This window comes from Cherax quadricarinatus, chromosome 8 (genome assembly GCF_038502225.1).
Source record: "Cherax quadricarinatus isolate ZL_2023a chromosome 8, ASM3850222v1, whole genome shotgun sequence".
In the NCBI taxonomy this organism is placed as follows: Eukaryota; Metazoa; Arthropoda; class Malacostraca; order Decapoda; family Parastacidae; genus Cherax; species Cherax quadricarinatus.
Window position 1 is genome coordinate 65,056,098 of NC_091299.1, and position 21,503 is coordinate 65,077,600.

General features: G+C 40.1%; 1 protein-coding gene across 3 annotated transcripts in view; it reads right to left on the reverse strand.

Moving 5' to 3' along the window:
- The window catches only part of LOC128685526 (ankyrin repeat and SAM domain-containing protein 6), an 89,900-nt gene that overhangs the window by 18,500 nt on the left and 49,897 nt on the right, over window positions 1-21,503 (reverse strand). For all 3 annotated transcript variants that reach the window (XM_070083078.1, XM_070083079.1, XM_070083077.1), the window contains exons 8-9: window positions 17,167-17,303; window positions 15,929-16,073 (exon numbers count right to left, since the gene is read on the reverse strand). In XM_070083078.1, the coding sequence (XP_069939179.1) occupies window positions 15,929-16,073; window positions 17,167-17,303 (282 nt within the window). The remainder of the gene's footprint in view (window positions 1-15,928; window positions 16,074-17,166; window positions 17,304-21,503) is intronic.

Consider the following 21,503-nt stretch of genomic DNA (forward strand, 5'->3'; position numbering starts at 1 on the left):
CACCTTGCCTTGAGGGGAGACAGCTCTTAAGTAAAATATTATATGCATATGTATGTGTGAATGTATATGCATGCATGTATGTACTATATGAAAGAATGCATATGCTTGTATATACTGTATATATATATATGTATGCATTTTTTGTTTAACAAACCAGCCATATCCCACCAAGGCGGGGTGGCCCAAAAAGAAAAACGAAAGTTTCTCTTTTTAAATTTAGTAACTTATACAGGAGAAGAGGTTACTAGCCCCTTGCTCTCGGCATTTTAGTCGCCTCTTACAACACGCATGGCTTATGGAGGAAGAATTCTGTTCCACTTCCCCATGGAGATAAGAGAAAATAAACAAGAACAAGAACTAGAAAGAAAATAGAAGAAAACCCAGAGGGGTGTGTATTGTATGCTTGTACATGTATGTGTAGTGTGATCTAAGTGTAAGGAGAAGTAGCAAGACATACCTGAAATCTTGCATGCTTATGAGTCAGAAAAAAGACACCAGCAATCCTACCATCATGTAAAACAATTACAGGTTTCCATTTTACACTCACTTGGCAGGACGGTAGTACCTCCCTAGGTGGTTGCTGTCTACCAACCTACTACCTAGGATATGTATGCATATGTATAAATATCCTAGGTAGTAGGTTGGTAGACAGCAACCGCCCAGGGAGGTACTACCGTCCTGCCAAGTGAGTGTAAAACGAAAGCCTGTAATTGTTTTACATGATGGTAGGATTGCTGGTGTCCTTTTTTCTGTCTCATAAACATGCAAGATTTCAGGTACGTCTTGCTACTTCTACTTACACTTAGGTCACACTACACATACATGTACAAGCATATATATACACACCCCTCTGGGTTTTCTTCTATTTTCTTTCTAGTTCTTGTTCTTGTTTATTTCCTCTTATCTCCATGGGGAAGTGGAACAGAATTCTTCCTCCGTAAGCCATGCGTGTTGTAAGAGGCGACTAAAATGCTGGGAGCAAGGGGCTAGTAACCTCTTCTCCTGTATATATTACTAAATTTGAAAGGAGAAACTTTCGTTTTTCCTTTTGGGCCACCCCGCCTCAGTGGGATACGGCCGGTGTGTTGAAAGAAAGAAAAGAAGATGTATGAATATACGTATGTATGAAAAATACCACAGTGAAAATAGGAAATAAAGCCTAAGTGCTCTCATGTGCTTACACACACATCTTCAGAGGAATAAGAAGAAGAAGAGGCAAGAAGAGCACATTTTTAAGTGGTAAACACTGAGTTGACATTGAAAATCTGCTCCTCTTGTGTCTTCTTCATATTCCTCTGAAGATGTGTGTGTAAGCACATGAGAGCACTCAGGCTTTATTTCCTATTTTCACTGTGGTATTTTTTCATATCTGCAATCACACATTTTATTGTGATTTCTTCCATATATATGTATATATGTATGTTAATAGGTTGGCAGACAGCAACCACCCAGGGAGGTACTACCGTCCTGCGAAGTGAGTGTAAAATGGAAACCTGCAATTGTTTACATGATATTAAGATTGCTGGTGTCTTTTTTGTCTCTTAAACACACAAGATCACAGGAATATTTTACTACTTCTACTTACACTTAGGTCACAATACACGTGCATGTACACATATGTGTGTGTACACCCCTATCCAAATTTTTTCCTTTCATCTCCATGGGAGAGTGGAAAAGAATCCTTCCTCCCATGGCTTGGTAGGCAACGCACTCACTTCACGCACACAGTGTCTGTGGTTCAATCCCCGGCATGGGTGGAAATGTTGAGCATGTTTCCTTACACTTGCTGTCCCTTTTCACCTAGCAGTAAGTAGGTACCTGGGTGTTAGTTGATTGGTGTAGGTTGCATCCTGGGGGACAAAACTAAAGGATACCAATGGAAATAAGACACAGTCATCGATGATGCACTGACTTGGGTTATTCTGGGTGTCTAACCCTCCGGGTTAAAAATCTGAACAAATTTTATCTCATGGGTGTCATAAGAGGTGATTAAAATTCCAGGAGCAAGGGACTAGTAACCCCTTCTGTATAGATTACTAAATGAAAAAAAAAAGAATGAAAACTTTCATATCTTCTTTCTCAGGTCACCCTGCCTTGGTGGGAGATGGCTGGTGTTAAAAAATACATACATACTTTTTTTTAAGTTAACCCTTTGAGGGTCTGTCCCTTAGTTCTACGGCTTTGAAGCCTGGGTCCAAGCCGTAGTTCTACGCCATGAGCTCAGCTCACTCAGATAAGTTGTGAACAGTAAATTTGGGCCTAGATATGAGAGAATACATCTATGTGGTAAGTGTGCACCTCATAAAATAAATCCTGCAGCACGCAGTGCACGATGAGAAAAAAAAGCTGCAACCGTATTTTTTAATTCAAACAGCGACTTTGGGGAGTTTTTTGTATGTTTTTTATGGTTGTATTCGCAGTTTCTTGGTCTCATTTGATAGAATGGAAGATATATTACAGAAATAGAGATGATTGTGATTGGTTGTAGTAAGGAAAATGGCTTGAAACTGAGCTCAAAGTAGCAGAAATGTTCGATTTTTTGCCGATGTTCAACAGTAAACAAATGAAATCACGTGTCCAATACACGTCAGCTGGTGGGTTTAACCCTTTGACTGTTTATGCCATATATATACGTCTTACGCGCCACTGTTTCTGATGTATTAATACGCGCAAATTCTAGCGGCTTCAAATCAAGCGGGAGAAAGCTGGTAGGCCCACATGCTAGAGAATGGGTCTGTGTGGTCAGTGTGCACCACATAAAAAAATCCTGCAGCACGCAGTGCATAATGAGAAAAAAAACGGACCGTTTTTTTGGATTAAAATGCCGACTTTGAGGTGTATTTTTGTATAGTAATTATTGTTGTATTCTCGTTTTCATGGTCTCAGGTGATAAAATGGAAAACATATTACAGAAATAGAGATGATTTTGATTACTTTCACGATGAAAACAACCTTGAAATTGAGCTCAAAGTAGTGGAAATGTTCGATTTTTACCAATGTTCAGGAGTAAGCAAATCACACCACAAGTCCAATACATGTCAACTGGGGAGTCTAATATTCTTTCACTGGTGCACTTATATTATTTATACCATTTTTACAATAATGCAGTAGTTTGCATACCAGTAAATTTTGTATCTTTTTGTATGAATAGAAAATCAAAATAGAAAGCAATAGTAATATAAGAGGGGCCTAGAGATGTGACTAATGAACAGAGGGAATGTTATTTTAGTGCAAAGAATGTCTACATTGTTTATTTGGGACCCTATTTTGAAATTGGTATCATTTTTAATTTGTGTGAAAGTGGCCAAATTGCCAATTTCTGACCACTTTATTGGGTAGTTCAAATCGGTAAATGGGCAGTTTCTTGTACTCAACTGATAGATAAAATGGAGTTCTAAAGAAATAGCTATGAGTTTGGTTGAATGGAACAACAGAATTGGCTGTAAACAGGGCTCAAAGTCGGCGAAATCGCTGATACCTATATGCCGCCGAGACCGCTATCTTTGTGGGAGCGTAATTCTGTGAGTTTTCGACAAAATGTCATACTTTTGGTGCCATTACCATCGGGAAAAGATTCTCTATCATTTCATAAGAATTTTTTTTTTTTTTTCAAAAATTTATCGACAAAATGACAGTTTCAGAAAGGGGCCTGCGACAGTCAAAGGGTTAATGGGTGTTCACGAATGCGCTAATATTATTTATACAATTACTACAGTAGTGCATAACAGTAAATTTTCTATTTTTTGGTGTGAATAAAAATTCATTATGTGAATAAAAAATCAAAATGGAATTCATTTGTAAAGCCTGGTAATGTAACTAATAAACAGAGGAAATGTTATTTTACTGTCAGGAATGTCTGTATTGTTTATTCTAGACCAAATTTTGAAATTGGAATATTTTGAACTTTGTGTGAAATTGGCCAAATTACCAATTTCCGATCACTTTATTGGGTAGCTGAAACAGTTGACCGGGTGCTTTCTTGTGCTCAGTCGATAAATGGAGGTACAGGTCCTCCATCACAAATCCGGCATCATTGGGACCTGTAGTGTGCCGGATTACTGAGTTTGCCGAATTACAGAGTGGTTAGGTTAGAATACACATAATAAAATTAACCAACTTGACTTACACAGTTCATTGAATATCAGCAAAAATCGAACATTTCCGCTACTTTGAACTCAATTTCAAGGTACTTTTCATCATGAAAGCAATCAAAATCATGTCTATTTCTGTAATATATCTTCCATTCTATCAAATGAGTCCAAAAAAATGAGAATACAACCATAAAAACCATACAAAAATACAGTGGTCCCTCATTTTTCGTAGTTAATCCGTTCCTGGAGCTGCTACTATTAACGAAATCTACGATTTGCGAATCAATTTTCCCCATAAGAAATAATGTAAATACAATTAATCCATTCCTGACACCCAGAAGTATTAAAACAAAAAAATTTTTTACATGAAATATAGATGTAGTACATAAACAATACAATGGGAAATGATGAATGAAACATTAACAGCATAACACTTACCTTTATTGGAGATTCTTCTTAGTGTATAGGAGACTGGAGGAGGAGAGAGATTGGATTGTTTATAGTTTGGAAGGGGAATCCCCTTCCAGCAACACCTCAGGTACCAATTGCTTTTCTGGGGTTGCTTCTCTTCTGTGTTTCTTAATGCCACTAGGATCACCTTGAGAGTCACTGGAGTCTTGTCTCACAAAATAACTGTCCAGAGAGCTCTGTTTCTGGCGTCTCTTTAAAACTTCCCTAAAACAGGCCAAGACTTTGTCACTGTACATGTTGCCAACATGGCTTGCAACAACCTTGTCAGGGTGATGTTTCTCCATAAAACTTTCCATCTTACCCCACATAGCAAAAATCTCTTTAATTTCTGAAGAAGGCACCATCTTCCATCTCTCTTCCTCCTCCTCTGCAGCAAGATTCTGAGCTGCGATCTGTTGCTGTTCCTGCTGAAGCTCTTGCAGCTCCTCAGTGGTGAGCTCTTCGTTGTCGTCTTCCACCAATTCTTCCACATCCTCCAAACTCACATCCAACCCCATGGAACTCCCCAGTGCCACAATTGATTTTACAACAGACATAGGCTCATCAGGGTCAGTCCCAAACCCTTCAAAATCCCTCTTGTCGACACAATCTGGCCACAATTTTCTCCAGGCAGAGTTCAAAGTCCTGGTAGTCACTCCCTCCCAAGCCATACCTATAAGGGTTATGCAATGGAGGATGCTGAAGTGTTCTCTCCAAAATTCCCTTAGGGTCAAGTGAGTGTCTGTGGTCACAGTCAAGCACCTGTGAAACATTGCTTTGGTGTAGAGTTTTTAAAGTTTGCAATGACCTGCTGGTCCATGGGCTGGAGGAGAGGAGTGGTATTCAGGGGCAAGAACTTTACTGTGATGAACCCAAACTCCTCGAAAATTAGGTCATCCAAGTTTGGAGGATGAGCAGGTGCATTGTCCATTACTAGCAGGCACTTGAGATCCAAGTTCTTTTCCAGGAGGTAATTCTTCACACTAGGGCCAAACACTTCACTGAACCACTCGATGAAAATTTCCCTCGTGACCCATGCCCATGACCCAAAACACACACAATTTACTCTTCATAACATTGTTTTTCCTGAACACTCTGGGATTTTCAGAATGGTACACTAGTAATGGCTTCACTTTGAAATCCCCACTAGCATTAGCACAGAACATTAGCGTCAGCCTGTCTTTCATAGGCTTGTGTCCTGGCATTGCCTTTTCCTCCTGTGTAATGAAGGTCCTCTCTGGCATTTTCTTCCAAAAGAGGCCTGAACACTTGTTCAGGTTTCAGTCCTTCAGCCTCTATGCTCTCCTTGAATTCATGCACATATTTTTCAGCCACCTTGTGGTCCAAACTGGCAGCCTCACCATGCCTTACCACACTGTGTATGCCAGTACGGTTCTTAAATCTCTCAAACCAACCTTTGCTGGCCTTAAATTCACTCACATCATCACTATTTTCAGGCAATTTCTTTACCAGATCGTTGTGCAACTGCCTAGCCTTTTCACAAATAATCGAAGTCATAAGAGTATCTCCTGCTAATTGTTTCTCATTTATCTACGCCAATAATAACTTCTCAACCTCTTCGAGTACTGGTACGCACTTGTACCACTTTCATATTGTTCAATGATGTTTTTCTTAAATTCAATCGTATTTCTCACCTTCTTTACCACAGGCTTGGCACTAGGAGCTTTCTTTGGAGCCATGGTAGCTTATTTAGTACTTGCAAGCACTAAAATAAATGGAATACAGTGGACCCCCGCATAGCGACCTTAATCCGTGCAAGAGGGCTGGCTGTTATGCGAAATGTTCGCTATGTGAATGAATTTTCCCCATAAGAAATAATGGAAATCAAATTAATCCGTGCAAGACACCCAAAAGTTTGAAAAAAAAAATTTTACCACATGAAATATACATTTTCCTACACACAAAGAGAAGGATACATGCACAATAGTAGAGTAGTACATGCACAATATATATTGTGCATGTACTACTCTACTAAATGAAGAATAAATGACACTTACCTTTATTGAAGATGCAGCAATGACTGATGAGACACTGTGTCCTGGGAGTGCCTTTTCCTCCTGAGTACTGTAGGTCCTGTTTGGTATTTTCTTCCAGAACAGGCCTTATCACACTGTGTATGTCACTACGATTCTTAAATCTCTCAAACCAACCTTTGCTGGCTCTAAATTCACCAATATGAGCACTAGTTCCAGGCATTTTCCCTGTTCACCTGGGTGTTAGTCGACTGGTGTGGGTTGCATCCTGGGAGACAAGATTAAGGACCCCAATGGAAATAAGTTAGACAGTCTTCGATGACACTGACTTTTTTGGGCTATCCTGGGTGGCAAATCCTCTGGGGTTAATTGTTTCTTGGTATTCTCAATAAGCCACACCAACAACGGTGCTACAGCAGCAGCAGCAGCAGCTGACGATGTTACAGCAGCAGCAGACGATGCTACAGCAGCAGCAGCAGCAGACGATGCTACAGCAGCAACAGACGATGCTACAGCAGCAGCAGACGATGCTACAGCAGCAACTGACGATGTTACAGCAGCAGCAGACGATGCTACAGCAGCAGCAGCAGCAGACGATGCTACAGCAGCAGCAGCAGCTGACGGTGGTACAGCAGCAACAGACGATGCTACAGCAGCAACAGACGATGCTACAGCAGCAGCAGACGATGCTACAGCAGCAGCAGATGATGCTACAGCAGCAGCAGACGGTACTACAGCAGCAGGAGCAGCTGACGGTGGTACAGCAGCAGCAGCTGACAGTGCAGCAGCAGCTGACGGTGATACAGCAGCAGCAGCAGCTGTACCACCAATAGTAGCGATGGTTGATTGGGGTTTATTATACAACCTGGCCAGCTCGGAGACACGCACTCCACTTTCATACTTATCAATGATCTTTTTCTTCATCTCCATAGTAATTCTCACCCTTATTGCTGTAGGGTTGGCACTAGAAGCTTTCTTGGGGCCCATGGTCACTTATTTTCCAGAAAAAAATCGCCAAAAACACTGTAATAATACAAAATGTTCCGATTGTATGCTTGGATGTTACCGCGGAGGCTGGCTGGTAAACAATGCCACCCGCGGAACATGTGAGCGTGGCTCAGGCCGCACATTGGACGCGTCTCGGACGAAGGCCGCTGAGCGGGTTTTTGGGCGCTATGCGGGGCAAAATTTTAGCGATCAAAGCGTCCGCTATGCGGATTGTCCGCTATGCAAGGCGTCCGTTATGCGGGGGTCCACTGTATTATGAAATATTTCACTGGAGCATGTGAGGGGACCTTCACTCACTGGTAAACAATGCCAGACTGGCTGCCGCCCCGGTTCATGCCGTGGGTACGCATCCCGGACAAACTACTACTCGTGAGTCAACCTATGAAAAGCGAGTCCATGTTTATATGAAAATACCCCTATGATTTCCGAAATCTCTGATTGCCGAGAACTACGAAAAGCGAGGGACCACTGTATACTGCAAAGAGGCGGCTAATGGCTGAGAAGTTAACTCCCTTATTTATCGTCCGTCTTTTTTATTTTTGTTGTACGTTAAGAAGCATCTTTCCATCATACATTGCCCAAGTTTCAATGAGATAGCCCAACAAACAACCGAGAAAAAAAATATTTACCAAAAATCATATATGGCAAGCCCAAGCCAGGTACTGGAAATAAGTCACTTTGTCTGACTTTTCTGGGTTATCCTAGGTTCTCTATACATACGCTGCTATGTATGATAATCTGTGTAACTGTATTTGTGTATACCTGAATAAACTTATTTACTTCTAGTCTGTCAATTGAGTACAAGAAACCGCCCATTCACTTATTTCAACTACCCAATAAAGCGGTCAGAAATTGGCAATTTGGCCGATTTCACACAAATTTCAACAGATGCCAATTTCAAAATAGGGTCCAGAATAAACAATGCAGACATTCCTGGCACTAAAATAACATTTTCTCTGTTCATTAGTCATGGCTACAGGCCCCTCTTATATTACTCTTGCTTTTCATTTGGAATTTTTATTCACAAAAAAATAGAAGATTTACTGTTATGCAGACTGCTGCATTATTGTAATAATTGTATAAATAATGTCAAGCCATTCTTGACTCCGTACTGGAATTTAGACTGGCAGGCGGACAGGTATTGGTTTACTCTTGAGCTTCGCTAAAGAATAGAACATTTCCGCTACTGTGAGCGCAATTTCAAGGTACTTTTCGTCATGAAAGCAATCAAAATCATATCTATTTCTGTAATATATCTTTCATTCTATCAAATGAGACCGAAAATGAGAATATAACCATAACAACCATAGAAAAATACACCGCTAAGCGGCCGCTAATGGCTGAGAAGTGAACTCCGCTATTTATGGTCTGATTTCTTTCATTTTTGGTGTACATTAAGAAGTATCTTTCCATCATACATTGCCCAAGTTTCAATAAGATAACCCATCAAACAACTGAGAAAATAATAATAATAATAATATAATAATAATAATAATAATAATAATAATAATAATAATAATAATAATATCTTTATTTACTACACATACATGTACAAGGTACACAGACATAGCTGACATCAGTGACATACTACTATACAAAAAGCCGCTTGTTATGCAGAGTATTTCAAGAAAATTAGGTCAGTGTCCCAGGATAACACCCACACAGGTCCACTAACACCCAGGTACCCATTTACTGATGGGTAAACATAGACAACAGGTGTAAAGAAACACGCCTAATGTTTCTACCCTGGCTGGGAATCGATTATTTACCAAAAATCATATATAGCTAACCCAAGCCAGGTTCTAAAAATAAGCCACGTTGACTTTTTTGGGTTATCCTAGGTTCTCTACACATATGCTGCTATGTGTGATAATCTATAGAGAGAAAATAACTTCATTGTTTCATGTTTATGGTGGAGTACGAGTGTATATCACAGTTAGCCCTGTGCTACACTCTGTTTTCTCTAATATAAGTCCCCAAGACAGGGGTAGGAAAATGGTATTTATATACCATATCCTCTTCATACCTCTGTCGAACTGCTCAGTGTTATGCCAAATATTATTTATTCTGGAGTATTTAACATGTTTTATGTTATTTATATTGTTTATTATGTCATATTAGATCAATTGTGATAGGCAAATAAGCTGTAGTGTTGATATTAGCGTAATAATAAAGCATATTCTCCTGCTTCAAGAGACTGAGCTCATGGCAACCGACAGTGGCTTCAAAGCCACCTTATCTTTAATGGATAATGTACTGTGTAGGTGCTTTACATAATGAGAAGCATTTCTTTTATTCATTGGAACCATGGCTAGGGCTAAAAGTAAGCAGGTTAAAACAATAAATGGAGAAAAAGAAATTGGAATAACTTATGCAGTAAGTAGCGCCACCAAACAGTACAAGCAGGTTGGTGTGGCGACCCTGGAAATTTGAAATTATGCTAGCCAAAATTAGTGCTGAATAACTGAAGGAACCGAATAACTGATTGCCGGATTTGTGATGGCGGACCTGTAATACTAGTGAAATAGCTAAGAATTTTGCCAACTGGAATACAGTGGACCCTCGCCTAACGAACGCATCGCATAACGTTAAATCCGCCCAGCGATACATTTTAACGCAAAAATTTTGCCTCGGCTAGCGCTAAAAAACTCACCCAACGTGATTCGTTCCGTTTGAGACGCATCCACGTGTGGCCTGAGCGCGCCTCACTTGTCCCGTGGGTGCCAGTGATTACAAGCCAGCCACCGCGGTCACATCCAAACATACAATTGGAACATTTCATATTATCACAGCATTTTTAGTGATTGCACCTGCAAAATAAGTCACCATGGGTCCCAAGAAAGCTTCTAGTTCCAACCCTGTGATAAAAAGGGTGAGAATTATTATGAAAATTAAGAAAGATTTTGAAGGGTTTGGGGCTAACCCTGAGATGCCTATGCCAGTTGTGGAATCCATTGTGCCTACTTCAAAGATTAAGGAAATGTGTGCAAAGTGGGTTGAACTGCAAACCTTTATGGATGAAAATCACCCTAACACAGCTATTGCAAGCCGTGCTGGTGACTATTACAATGACAATGTTATAGCTCATTTTAGACAAATCTTAAAGGAACGGGAGGTACAGAGCTCTATGGACAGATATGTTGTGTGACAGAGGTCCAGTGACCCTCAAGCTGGTCCTAGTGGCATTAAAAGAAGAAGGGAAGTAACCCCGGAAAAGGACTTGACACCTCAAGTCCTAATGGAAGGGGATTCCCCTTCTAAACATTAACACCATCCACACTCTCCCCTCCTCCCATCCCATCAATCATCACCAGATCTTCAATAAAGGTAAGTGTCATGTAACTGTACATGTCTTCTTCAGTTTGTGCGTATTAAAATTAATATTTCATGTGGTAAAATTTTTTTTTTTCATACTTTGGGGTGTCAGGAACGGATTAATTTGATTTCCATTATTTCTTATGGGGAAAATTAATTCGGCTAACGATAATTTTGCCTAACGTTGAGCTCTCAGGAATGGATTAATATCGTTAGGTGAGGGTCCACTGTAATGTAATTGGCCTAAAATGGGAGCCAAAGTGGGCAAAATCGCCGATGCGTAAATATTGCTAACAAAATTCAATTTTCCATCAAATTTTGTACTTTTTGTTTTATTACCTTCAGAAATATCGCTGACAAAATTCAATTTTCCATCAAATTTTGTACTTTTTGTTTTATTACCTTCAGAAAAAGATTCCCTTCCATTTCAGAAGAAAAAAATAAAAAAAATTATTTTTGAAAATTCTTGGACTCTGCTGACAAGTTTCAGATCAGGAGTCTGGACCCTGAAAGGATTAACAGCCATCTTCCACTCAGGAAGGGTTCCCCAAAGAAGAAAACATTCACCATCATTAATTCAATAGCCACCTTTCCACAGTTAGAATACCTTCTGACTGCATTATTCCCACCTCCCTCATTCAGTGTATGCATTGCCCTTCCCACCTCCAGGACTCAAATCTGGTTAACTGGCATCCCTAAATCTCTTCATTAACCCTTTGACTGTCGCGGTCGTATATGTACGTCATAGGAGATACCGTGTTTGACGTATCTATATGCATAAATTCTAGCGGCTTCAAATCAAGCAGGAGAAAGCTGGTAGGCCCACATGTGAGAGAATGGGTCTCCATGGTCAGTGTGCACCATATAAAAAAAATCGGGGAGCCAGTGGTGCATTGTGGGAATACCATTTCAGTCGTCCTTTTTCAGCATGTCTAGCGGTAAGAAATATGTGACTTCCCTTCAAATTACCAAATTACCAAATTACCAAAACTGTTGTCCAGAGGGCTGAGGAAGGGTTGTTGAGGTGGTTCGGACATGTAGAGAGAATGGAGCGAAACAGAATGACTTCAAGAGTGTATCAGTCTGTAGTGGAAGGAAGGCGGGGTAGGGGTCGGCCTAGGAAGGGTTGGAGGGAGGGGGTAAAGGAGGTTTTGTGTGCGAGGGGCTTGGACTTCCAGCAGGCATGCGTGAGCGTGTTTGATAGGAGTGAATGGAGACAAATGGTTTTTAATACTTGACGTGCTGTTGGAGTGTGAGCAAAGTAACATTTATGAAGGGATTCAGGGAAACCGGCAGGCCGGACTTGAGTCCTGGAGATGGGAAGTACAGTGCCTGCACTCTGAAGGAGGGGTGTTAATGTTGCAGTTTAAAAACTGTAGTGTAAAGCACCCTTCTGGCAAGACAGTGATGGAGTGAATGATGGTGAAAGTTTTTCTTTTTCGGGCCACCCTGCCTTGGTGGGAATCGGCCGGTGTGATAATAAAAAAAAAAAAACCTAATAATAATAATATGTTCCCTTGAGGCATGAAAACAGTTCACCCCATGACAGTGACAAGATAAGGGGAGATAACATCTGATAAGAGCTGACCTTTGATGAGCGTAAACGAGGGTGGAGGGAGGGGGGCAGCTGTCCATCTGTCAAGAGCCAGGAGGAGGAGGAGGAGGAGGAGGAGGAGGAGGAGGAGGAGGAGGAGGAGGAGGAGGAGGAGGAGGAGGAGGAGGAGGAGGAGGAGGAGGAGGAGGAGGAGGAGGAGGAGGAGGAGGAGGAGGAGGAGGAGGAGGAGGAGGAGGAGGAGGAGGAGGAGGAGGAGGAGGAGGAGGAGGAGGAGGAGGAGGAGGAGGAGGAGGAGGAGGAGGAGGAGGAGGAGGAGGAGGAGGAGGAGGAGGAGGAGGAGGAGGAGGAGGAGGAGGAGGAGGAGGAGGAGGAGGAGGAGGAGGAGGAGGAGGAGGAGGAGGAGGAGGAGGAGGAGGAGGAGGAGGAGGAGGAGGAGGAGGAGGAGGAGGAGGAGGAGGAGGAGGAGGAGGAGGAGGAGGAGGAGGAGGAGGAGGAGGAGGAGGAGGAGGAGGAGGAGGAGGAGGAGGAGGAGGAGGAGGAGGAGGAGGAGGAGGAGGAGGAGGAGGAGGAGGAGGAGGAGGAGGAGGAGGAGGAGGAGGAGGAGGAGGAGGAGGAGGAGGAGGAGGAGGAGGAGGAGGAGGAGGAGGAGGAGGAGGAGGAGGAGGAGGAGGAGGAGGAGGAGGAGGAGGAGGAGGAGGAGGAGGAGGAGGAGGAGAAGAAGAAGAAGAAGAAGAAGAAGAAGAAGAAGAAGAAGAAACAAGAAACATTTGTCTGTCTGTCTATTTGTCTGTCTGCCAAACTCCCTGTCTATCCGTCTAGCTCTGTCTCAGAGAGAGCCACAAGACTGTGTCATCATCACCTTTACTCACATCTTCAAGCAGAGTATAGCACTTTGTCTGGATTTTTTGGGTTATCCTAGGTAATTTACACTATGTATAGTTGTATTTATGTGTACCTGTGAGACAGAGATAGACAGAGAGAGAGAAAGAGAGACAGATTGAAAGAGATAGAATGAGGGAGAAAGATAATTAGATAGAATGGAGGGGGAAGCAGCATCCGACCCCATTGTTTTGACAGGCGGTAGGGGCAGTGACTAATGAGACAATATGTCATTTTGACAGCTGCCCACTCCTGACTCAAAACAATTATAAGCCACACACTCGCACACAAGACAAGCTTGCTGAAGGGTGATAATAGCAGTTTTATGAAAGTATCTAGTGACTATATATGTGTATATATATTATAGAAACCAGAAGCAAGAAGGGAAGGCAGGAATGAAGGAAGGACTAGATGAAAGGAAGGAAAAAAGTAATGAAGGACAGATGAAGGAATGTAGGAAGAGAGGTGGAATGCCCTCCAGGTAGCCTCCAGGAAGGAAAGGAATGAAGGAAATTAGGAAGGAAGGATGACACACGACCATTTACCTAGGATAGCTACATAACACAACTGCCTGCTAATACTTTGAAGAAAACTGCTCAGACGAGGTGTTTTGTCTTTGCACATAAAAAAAAAATTCAACAAAAATGCACACACACTGATTTTATGTGTGAGAGTGTAAAACACCATTGTGTATGACACCATGTTTTATGTGTGAGTGTAAAACACCACTGTGTATGACACCATGTTTTATGTGTGAGAGTGTAAAACACCATTGTGTATGACACCATGTTTTATGTGTGAGTGTAAAACACCACTGTGTATGACACCATGTTTTATGTGTGAGAGTGTAAAACACCATTGTGTATGACACCATGTTTTATGTGTGAGTGTAAAACACCACTGTGTATGACACCATGTTTTATGTGTGAGTGTAAAACACCACTGTGTATGACACCATGTTTTATGTGTGAGAGTGTAAAACACCATTGTGTATGACACCATGTTTTATGTGTGAGTGTAAAACACCACTGTGTATGACACCATGTTTTATGTGTGAGTGTGTAAAACACCATTGTGTATGACACCATGTTTTATGTGTGAGGAGTGTAAAACACCACTGTGTATGACACCATGTTTTATGTGTGAGTGTGTAAAACACCATTGTGTATGACACCATGTTTTATGTGTGAGAGTGTAAAACACCACTGTGTATGACACCATGTTTTATGTGTGAGAGTGTAAAACACCACTGTGTATGACACCATGTTTTATGTGTGAGGAGTGTAAAACACCACTGTGTATGACACCATGTTTTATGTGTGAGAGTGTAAAACACCACTGTGTATGACACCATGTTTTATGTGTGAGAGTGTAAAACACCATTGTGTATGACACCATGTTTTATGTGTGAGGAGTGTAAAACACCATTGTGTATGACACCATGTTTTATGTGTGAGAGTGTAAAACACCACTGTGTATGACACCATGTTTTATGTGTGAGAGTGTAAAACACCACTGTGTATGACACCATGTTTTATGTGTGAGGAGTGTAAAACACCATTGTGTATGACACCATGTTTTATGTGTGAGAGTGTAAAACACCACTGTGTATGACACCATGTTTTATGTGTGAGAGTGTAAAACACCACTGTGTATGACACCATGTTTTATGTGTGAGAGTGTAAAACACCACTGTGTATGACACCATGTTTTATGTGTGAGAGTGTAAAACACCACTGTGTATGACACCATGTTTTATGTGTGAGGAGTGTAAAACACCACTGTGTATGACACCATGTTTTATGTGTAAGAGTGTAAAACACCACTGTGTATGACACCATGTTTCACAGAGTTCCACAAGCTGCAGAACTTCTAGGAATATGTTCAGTGACTGTATATTGGTATATATATTATAGAACAATAGTAATAAAAAATTTTTTGTATTGTTTGTTTTTGTAAATAAGTTTTGTAAACAATATATTGATAATTATGTTTGTGTGCTTATTGTGTTGTATACAACGAGTGTATATATGTACATTGCACCTTACTTTGGTCTCACAGGCCACATAAGTTATGTAAAAAAATAAAATAGTGAAAAAAACAACAAACCTTCAAATACAAGTAAACCAAAGTTTACCTGGTGAGCGGCAGTCGCCGCTGTTGCCATACGCGGCTCATTTTCTGCAAACTTCATGCCTCTATATCTCGGTAAGTACTGATGGGAAAAGTTTTTTTTTGGGACTAAAACAATCAGAAAAATAATCTTAACATTTTCATAAGAAAAAATAATTTTTTTTTTCCGAATATTTTGCGACACCAGGAGCAACTTCAGGATTGGGCCCTTCGACAGTCAAAGGGTTAATGTTACCATGCTCACACTCAACAGCACATAAAATCATGCAAAAAATAAATTTGTCTCTAGTCACACAAAAGTAATGCACATGTACAAGCATGCTGGGCATTCAAGCCCCTAGCACTCAAGACCTTTACCTTCTCACTTCAGCCCTTCCTGGGATGATTCCTACTACTCCCTCCTTCCACCTTAGATTTACACTCTCTTATTCATCCTGTTCTGCTCTATCTTCTCTAATGCCCAAACCACATCAACACACATATATAGCAATGCACTGATTTACCATAATAGGTGGCAGTCTGATCTCCTGAGGAAGTATAGGATCATAGTGAATAGGTGCTAGAGGAGGCACTAAGCTAAGCTCCCTCAGACTTTCTTGCTCTGGAGAAGTGGCTCTCTGTGGCTTCACTCCTTTGAGTTTGTGGAACCTGCAACATGCAACATATTGTTACTAAATACTATACTTCTTATTTTTGTGCAACACCCCAAAAATATTAGCATTTAACTAAATAATTTTTAAGACAACTATTTCCCATGATATCAGGACTTCACAAAGAGGAAAACATTCACCATCACTTGCTTTAAAGTTACCTTTTCAGAATGGAATATACATTATAGATAGACTACTGAACAACAACATCCTCACATCGCTTTCAAAGTACAGGATATGTATTTCCCTTCTACAAAATTCAAGGTTTGTTACCTTAATCATACACTCCAGCAAATACATCAAATTATTTATTTTTTATTAATACATCGGGCTTCTCCCACCAAGGCATGGTGGCCCAAAAAAGAAAAGCTTTCATCATCATTCACTCCATCACTGTATTGCCTGAGGTGCACCCACACTACAGTTATAAAACTGCAATATTAACATGCCCTCCTTAAGAGTGCGGGAACTGTACTTCCCATCTCCAGGACTCAAGTCTGGCCTGCCGGTTTCCCTGAATCCCTTCATAAACATTACCCTGCTCACACTCCAAATCCTAAAAATCATTTTTCTCCATTTGCTCCTATCTAACACGCTCATGCATGCTTGCTGGAAGTCCAAGCCCCTAGCACACAAAACCTCCTTTACCCCCTCCCTCCAACCTTTCCTAGGCCGACCTCTACTCCACCTTCCCTCCACTACAGATTTATACACTCTCGAAGTCACTCTATTTTGTTCCAACCTCTCTACATGTCCGAAACACCTCAACAACCCCTCCTCAGCCCTCTCGATAATAGTTTTGGTATTCCTGCACCTCCTTCTAATTTCCAAACTACAAATTCCCTGCATTATATTCACACCACACATTGCCCTCAGACACGACATCTCCACTGCCTCCAGCCTTCTCCTTGTTGCAACATTCACCACACATGCTTCACACCCATATAAGAGCACTGGTGTAACTATACTCTCATACAGGTATACATTCCTCTCTTTGCTTCCATGGACAAAGTTTTTTGTCTCACAGACTCCTTAGTGTACCACTCACCTTAGGAAACAATAATAATGAAATTATATGTTTGGTAAATCACCTATTAGATACCCTATTCCACCACTGTTTAAGGCCATGTCTTGAATGAGCATCGGGAAGATCTGGAGAATTGCTGCTTTGTTGAGGCCAACCTGGCTGAGGGACTGCTGAGGCTGTACCAATACCCAGTGACATCATCTGTTGGTAATGAGACTTAAGAAGCAAAATATATCCCTGTCATTATTTTATAAAATAAGAATTAAACAATTTGGTTGTATCAGTCAGAGGTAAAGTACTTTACATGTATGCTTTTTTTTTAACAAATTTATTTCATTCATATTTTTTTCATTACTTGTGATATAAGAATCTGAAATGCTCTAAGCCAGTGGTTCCCAACATGTGAGGTGCAGATCCCTGGGGAGCTGCTGAGTTATCATATATGGTTTGCGAAGAATTGCAGCAAGTAGTGTTCCTCCAGCCTGCCCTTCGTCTGTCTCAGTTAATGAAGCCTAAAATAATACTATTGACAATGATAATGATACATTTATTTCAGCATGTTGCAATGTTGGTACTAAGGAGAGTGACATTTGAGTGTACAAGCTGAAAGCCCCTTTATATTTAGAGCATTTCAAGCAAATTTTAGAATAACTTAAGAATAATAAGGAAATGAGTAATTCTGTACATACAGTCACTTGGGTAAGTGTAATTGTAAATTTAGGAGTTTACAATAAATTCAAGAGAAATGAATATTATATTCATTCATGCTACATGCTACACGTTTGTTAGGAAAACCAGGAAGTAAACACAGTACAGTGGACCCCCGCATAACGATCACCTCCGAATGCGACCAATTATGTAAGTGTATTTATGTAAGTGCGTTTGTACGTGTATCTTTGGGGGTCTGAAATGGACTACTCTACTTCACAATATTCCTTATGGGAACAAATTCGGTCAGTACTGGCGCCTGAACATACTTCTGGAGTGAAAAAATATCGTTAACCGGGGGTCCACTGTATAATGATCCGACTTCATTCATACGATAAAAGAAAGGACCTAATTAAATCAGCAATTACAATGAAAAATGGAGTGTACATAAATGAGTGTCTAACAAAAAAACGTCAAAACCTTCTGTTCAGGCTGAGAAAACTTAAACAGGAAAACAAAATACATCAGTGTTTCACGCGAGATGGGAAAATACTAGTAAGGAAAACATCAACAGGACAACAATATACCATCTCAAACGAACATGATTTCTCTACCTTCCTTAGAAAAGCTGACATTTCTGTAACAGATTAGATAAGTGCCCTTAATACATATATACGTGTGGTGCATATAGTGTACGTTACTATTATATTGTGCATTATTATTTTTATTATTTTTCATCACTAGCTAATCCCAACTACCTCCAATACTCTATACTTCTTTCTTACTGCTATTAATTGCTCATAATTTTAAATTACAAGTCAAATCTTACTCCAAATTAATAATATTCATTATTCTTACCTGTCCATTTAATTTTGTTTATCACTACTTGTTTTTTAGTCACTTTTCATTGTGTATGCAGTTAGTGTATATTCCAATTACTTTTTTGCAAGTACCAAAACTATCTTTTGCTAGCTAGTACCAACTACCTCATTTTTTTTTTACTTTTTATTGTGCAATAAACTGCTCAATTTATTTAATATTACAAATCAGATCTTACTCCTAAACCAATATTATTTCATAGTGACCATCTGTCCATTTAACTTTGTTTACCATTACTTAATTTTAGTCCCTTATATATTTTTCCTTTATTTTAGCTTTATATAACTACCCTAGTTTATATATTCACAATTGTTAAAATAATCAAGGTGCTATTCTCAGGTGCTAAAGTAGAATAAGTTCACAATTTTGCCATTATATTCCAAAGCTCATTTATTTGATTACCACTTTATTGTTCACCACAACTTATATTAGTCCCTTTTATATTATAATTTTATACTATAATTCTAACTTTAAAGAATTACCTTTATAGTACTACCTACTATCATATTCCCAAGCTCCATTATTTGATCATCACTTTATTTGTATTAGTCCCTTTTATATTGTCTCCTTTATTTTAGCTAAAAAAAAAAAAAAAACTACCTTAGCTCATTATTTTACATTTATTAAATAATTCAGGTGCTATTTTTTAGCTTAAGACTATTTACTTTGTTTTATACTTAATTCTAACTATAGATTCACTACAAGCATTGATCCTGATACCAACCTCTTATTTAATGACTTAAATGAATCAAACAGTTACTGTAATTACTACACTGCAGAACAATCAAAGGCACTTCTCAGTGCCAACAACAACATAACTATCTTTAACTACAATATCAGATCTTTAAGCAAGCATTACGATGACCTCATAGCATTACTAAATTCCTTACATGCCAATATGTCCATCATTACACTAACAGAAACCTGGCTAAAGCCTGATAGTACAGATGTCTATGCCATTCCTGGTTACACAGCCATACACAACTGTAGGCCAGACCAACAAGGAGGTGGCACAGCCATATACTACTCAGACCAACTAGAATGTATCACTAATACTTGCACAAGGGATGAACATGGGGAATATATAATAGCCAAATTCAAATCCAAATACCTACAAAAACCTCTCACATTGATAAACATCTACAGAGTTCCACAGTCAAACATGAACCAATTTAGTCAAAACCTAGGAAGTATGATAACTGATGCACGCATGAACAAAGATCACTTACTACTCTCAGGTGACTTCAATATAAATCTCCTGCAAGACCAGGACCCACACGTTACTGAATTCACAAACACAATGAGTAACTGTATGTTGCTACCAACAGTAACAAAACCTACAAGAGTTACAGAGACTAGTGTTTCCCTACTTGACTACATCTGGACCAACACCATATCCCCTTTAAAATCAGGCATAATTACAGACAATACCACAGACCACTACCCTACTTTCCTCATAACAACTCTTGGTAAACTACCCCAAGACACTACTAAAGTCACCTTCAGACTTCACAATGAGGCAGCCATTAATAACTTCACAACAGCAGTAGCAAACATTGACTGGCACACTGAGCTAGAAATCTATACAGATATTGACGAATGTATTAATAATTTTCTAAAAAAGACCCAATACCTCTATAACAAGCACTGCCCTAAAAAAACTAAACAGATGACAGCTAAGAGACTGAACAGTCCCTGGCTAACACCCAGCATTCTCAAATCCATAAATACAAAACACCAATATGAAAAACAGTACAGAATGGGTCACATAACCAGAGACCAAACAAAACGTTACTCGTCAATCCTAACCAGCCTGATAAGAAAGGCAAAAAAATTGTATTATGAGAACAGATTATCCAACTTACGAGGTGATATAAAAAAGACCTGGAAAACCCTATCAGAAATTCTGGGAACAAAAAAGATATCACGAAATAGCGCAATAAAATTAGCAAAATCAGATGAACCCCAACTCCCACCAACAGAAACAGCAAACAGACTCAATGATTTCTTCTCCACTATAGGACAAAACCTTGCCAATAAAATCCCAAGCTCAGATACCCCACCAAATGACTACCTCACCGGCAACTACCCGAACACACTGCTCCTAGCTCCGACTAACCCATACGAAGTCTCCCTTATTATCAACGCACTAAAAAACAAGGCAGGAGACTTAAATACCTTACCACCCTTTATATACAAAAAAGTGTCACAAGTGCTATCACCAATCATTGCAACACTCTTTAACAAATCCATTGAATCCTCCACCTTCCCTACAGTACTCAAAATAGCAAGGGTCACCCCGATCCACAAAGGAGGAGACCAAACAGAGTTGAATAACTATAGGCCAATATCCAACTTACACCCTCTCTCAAAAATCTTCGAAAAATCAATTCATAAACGAATCTACTCCTACCTTATCTCCCAAAACATACTCAACCCCTGCCAATTTGGATTCAGGCCAAATAAAAATACTAATGATGCTATTATACACATGCTAGAACATATATACACTGCAATAGAGAAAAAAGAACCCACTGGGGAACTTCATTGACTTACGTAAAGCTTTTGATACAGTTGACCATGACTTGCTCCACGTAAAATTGTCGCACTATGGTATAAGAGGGCACTCCCTCAACTACCTCAAGTCATACCTCAGCAACAGAAGCCAATATGTGTACGCAAATGGGGCAAACTCTTCTGCACAACCAATTACAGTTGGTGTCCCACAGGGAAGTGTCCTTGGCCCTCTTCTCTTTCTCCTATACATAAATGACCTACCAAATGCTTCGCAATTGCTCAAACCCACACTATTTGCAGATGACACTACATACGTCTTCTCCCACCCGAGCCCAGTCACGCTAGCCAATACTGTAA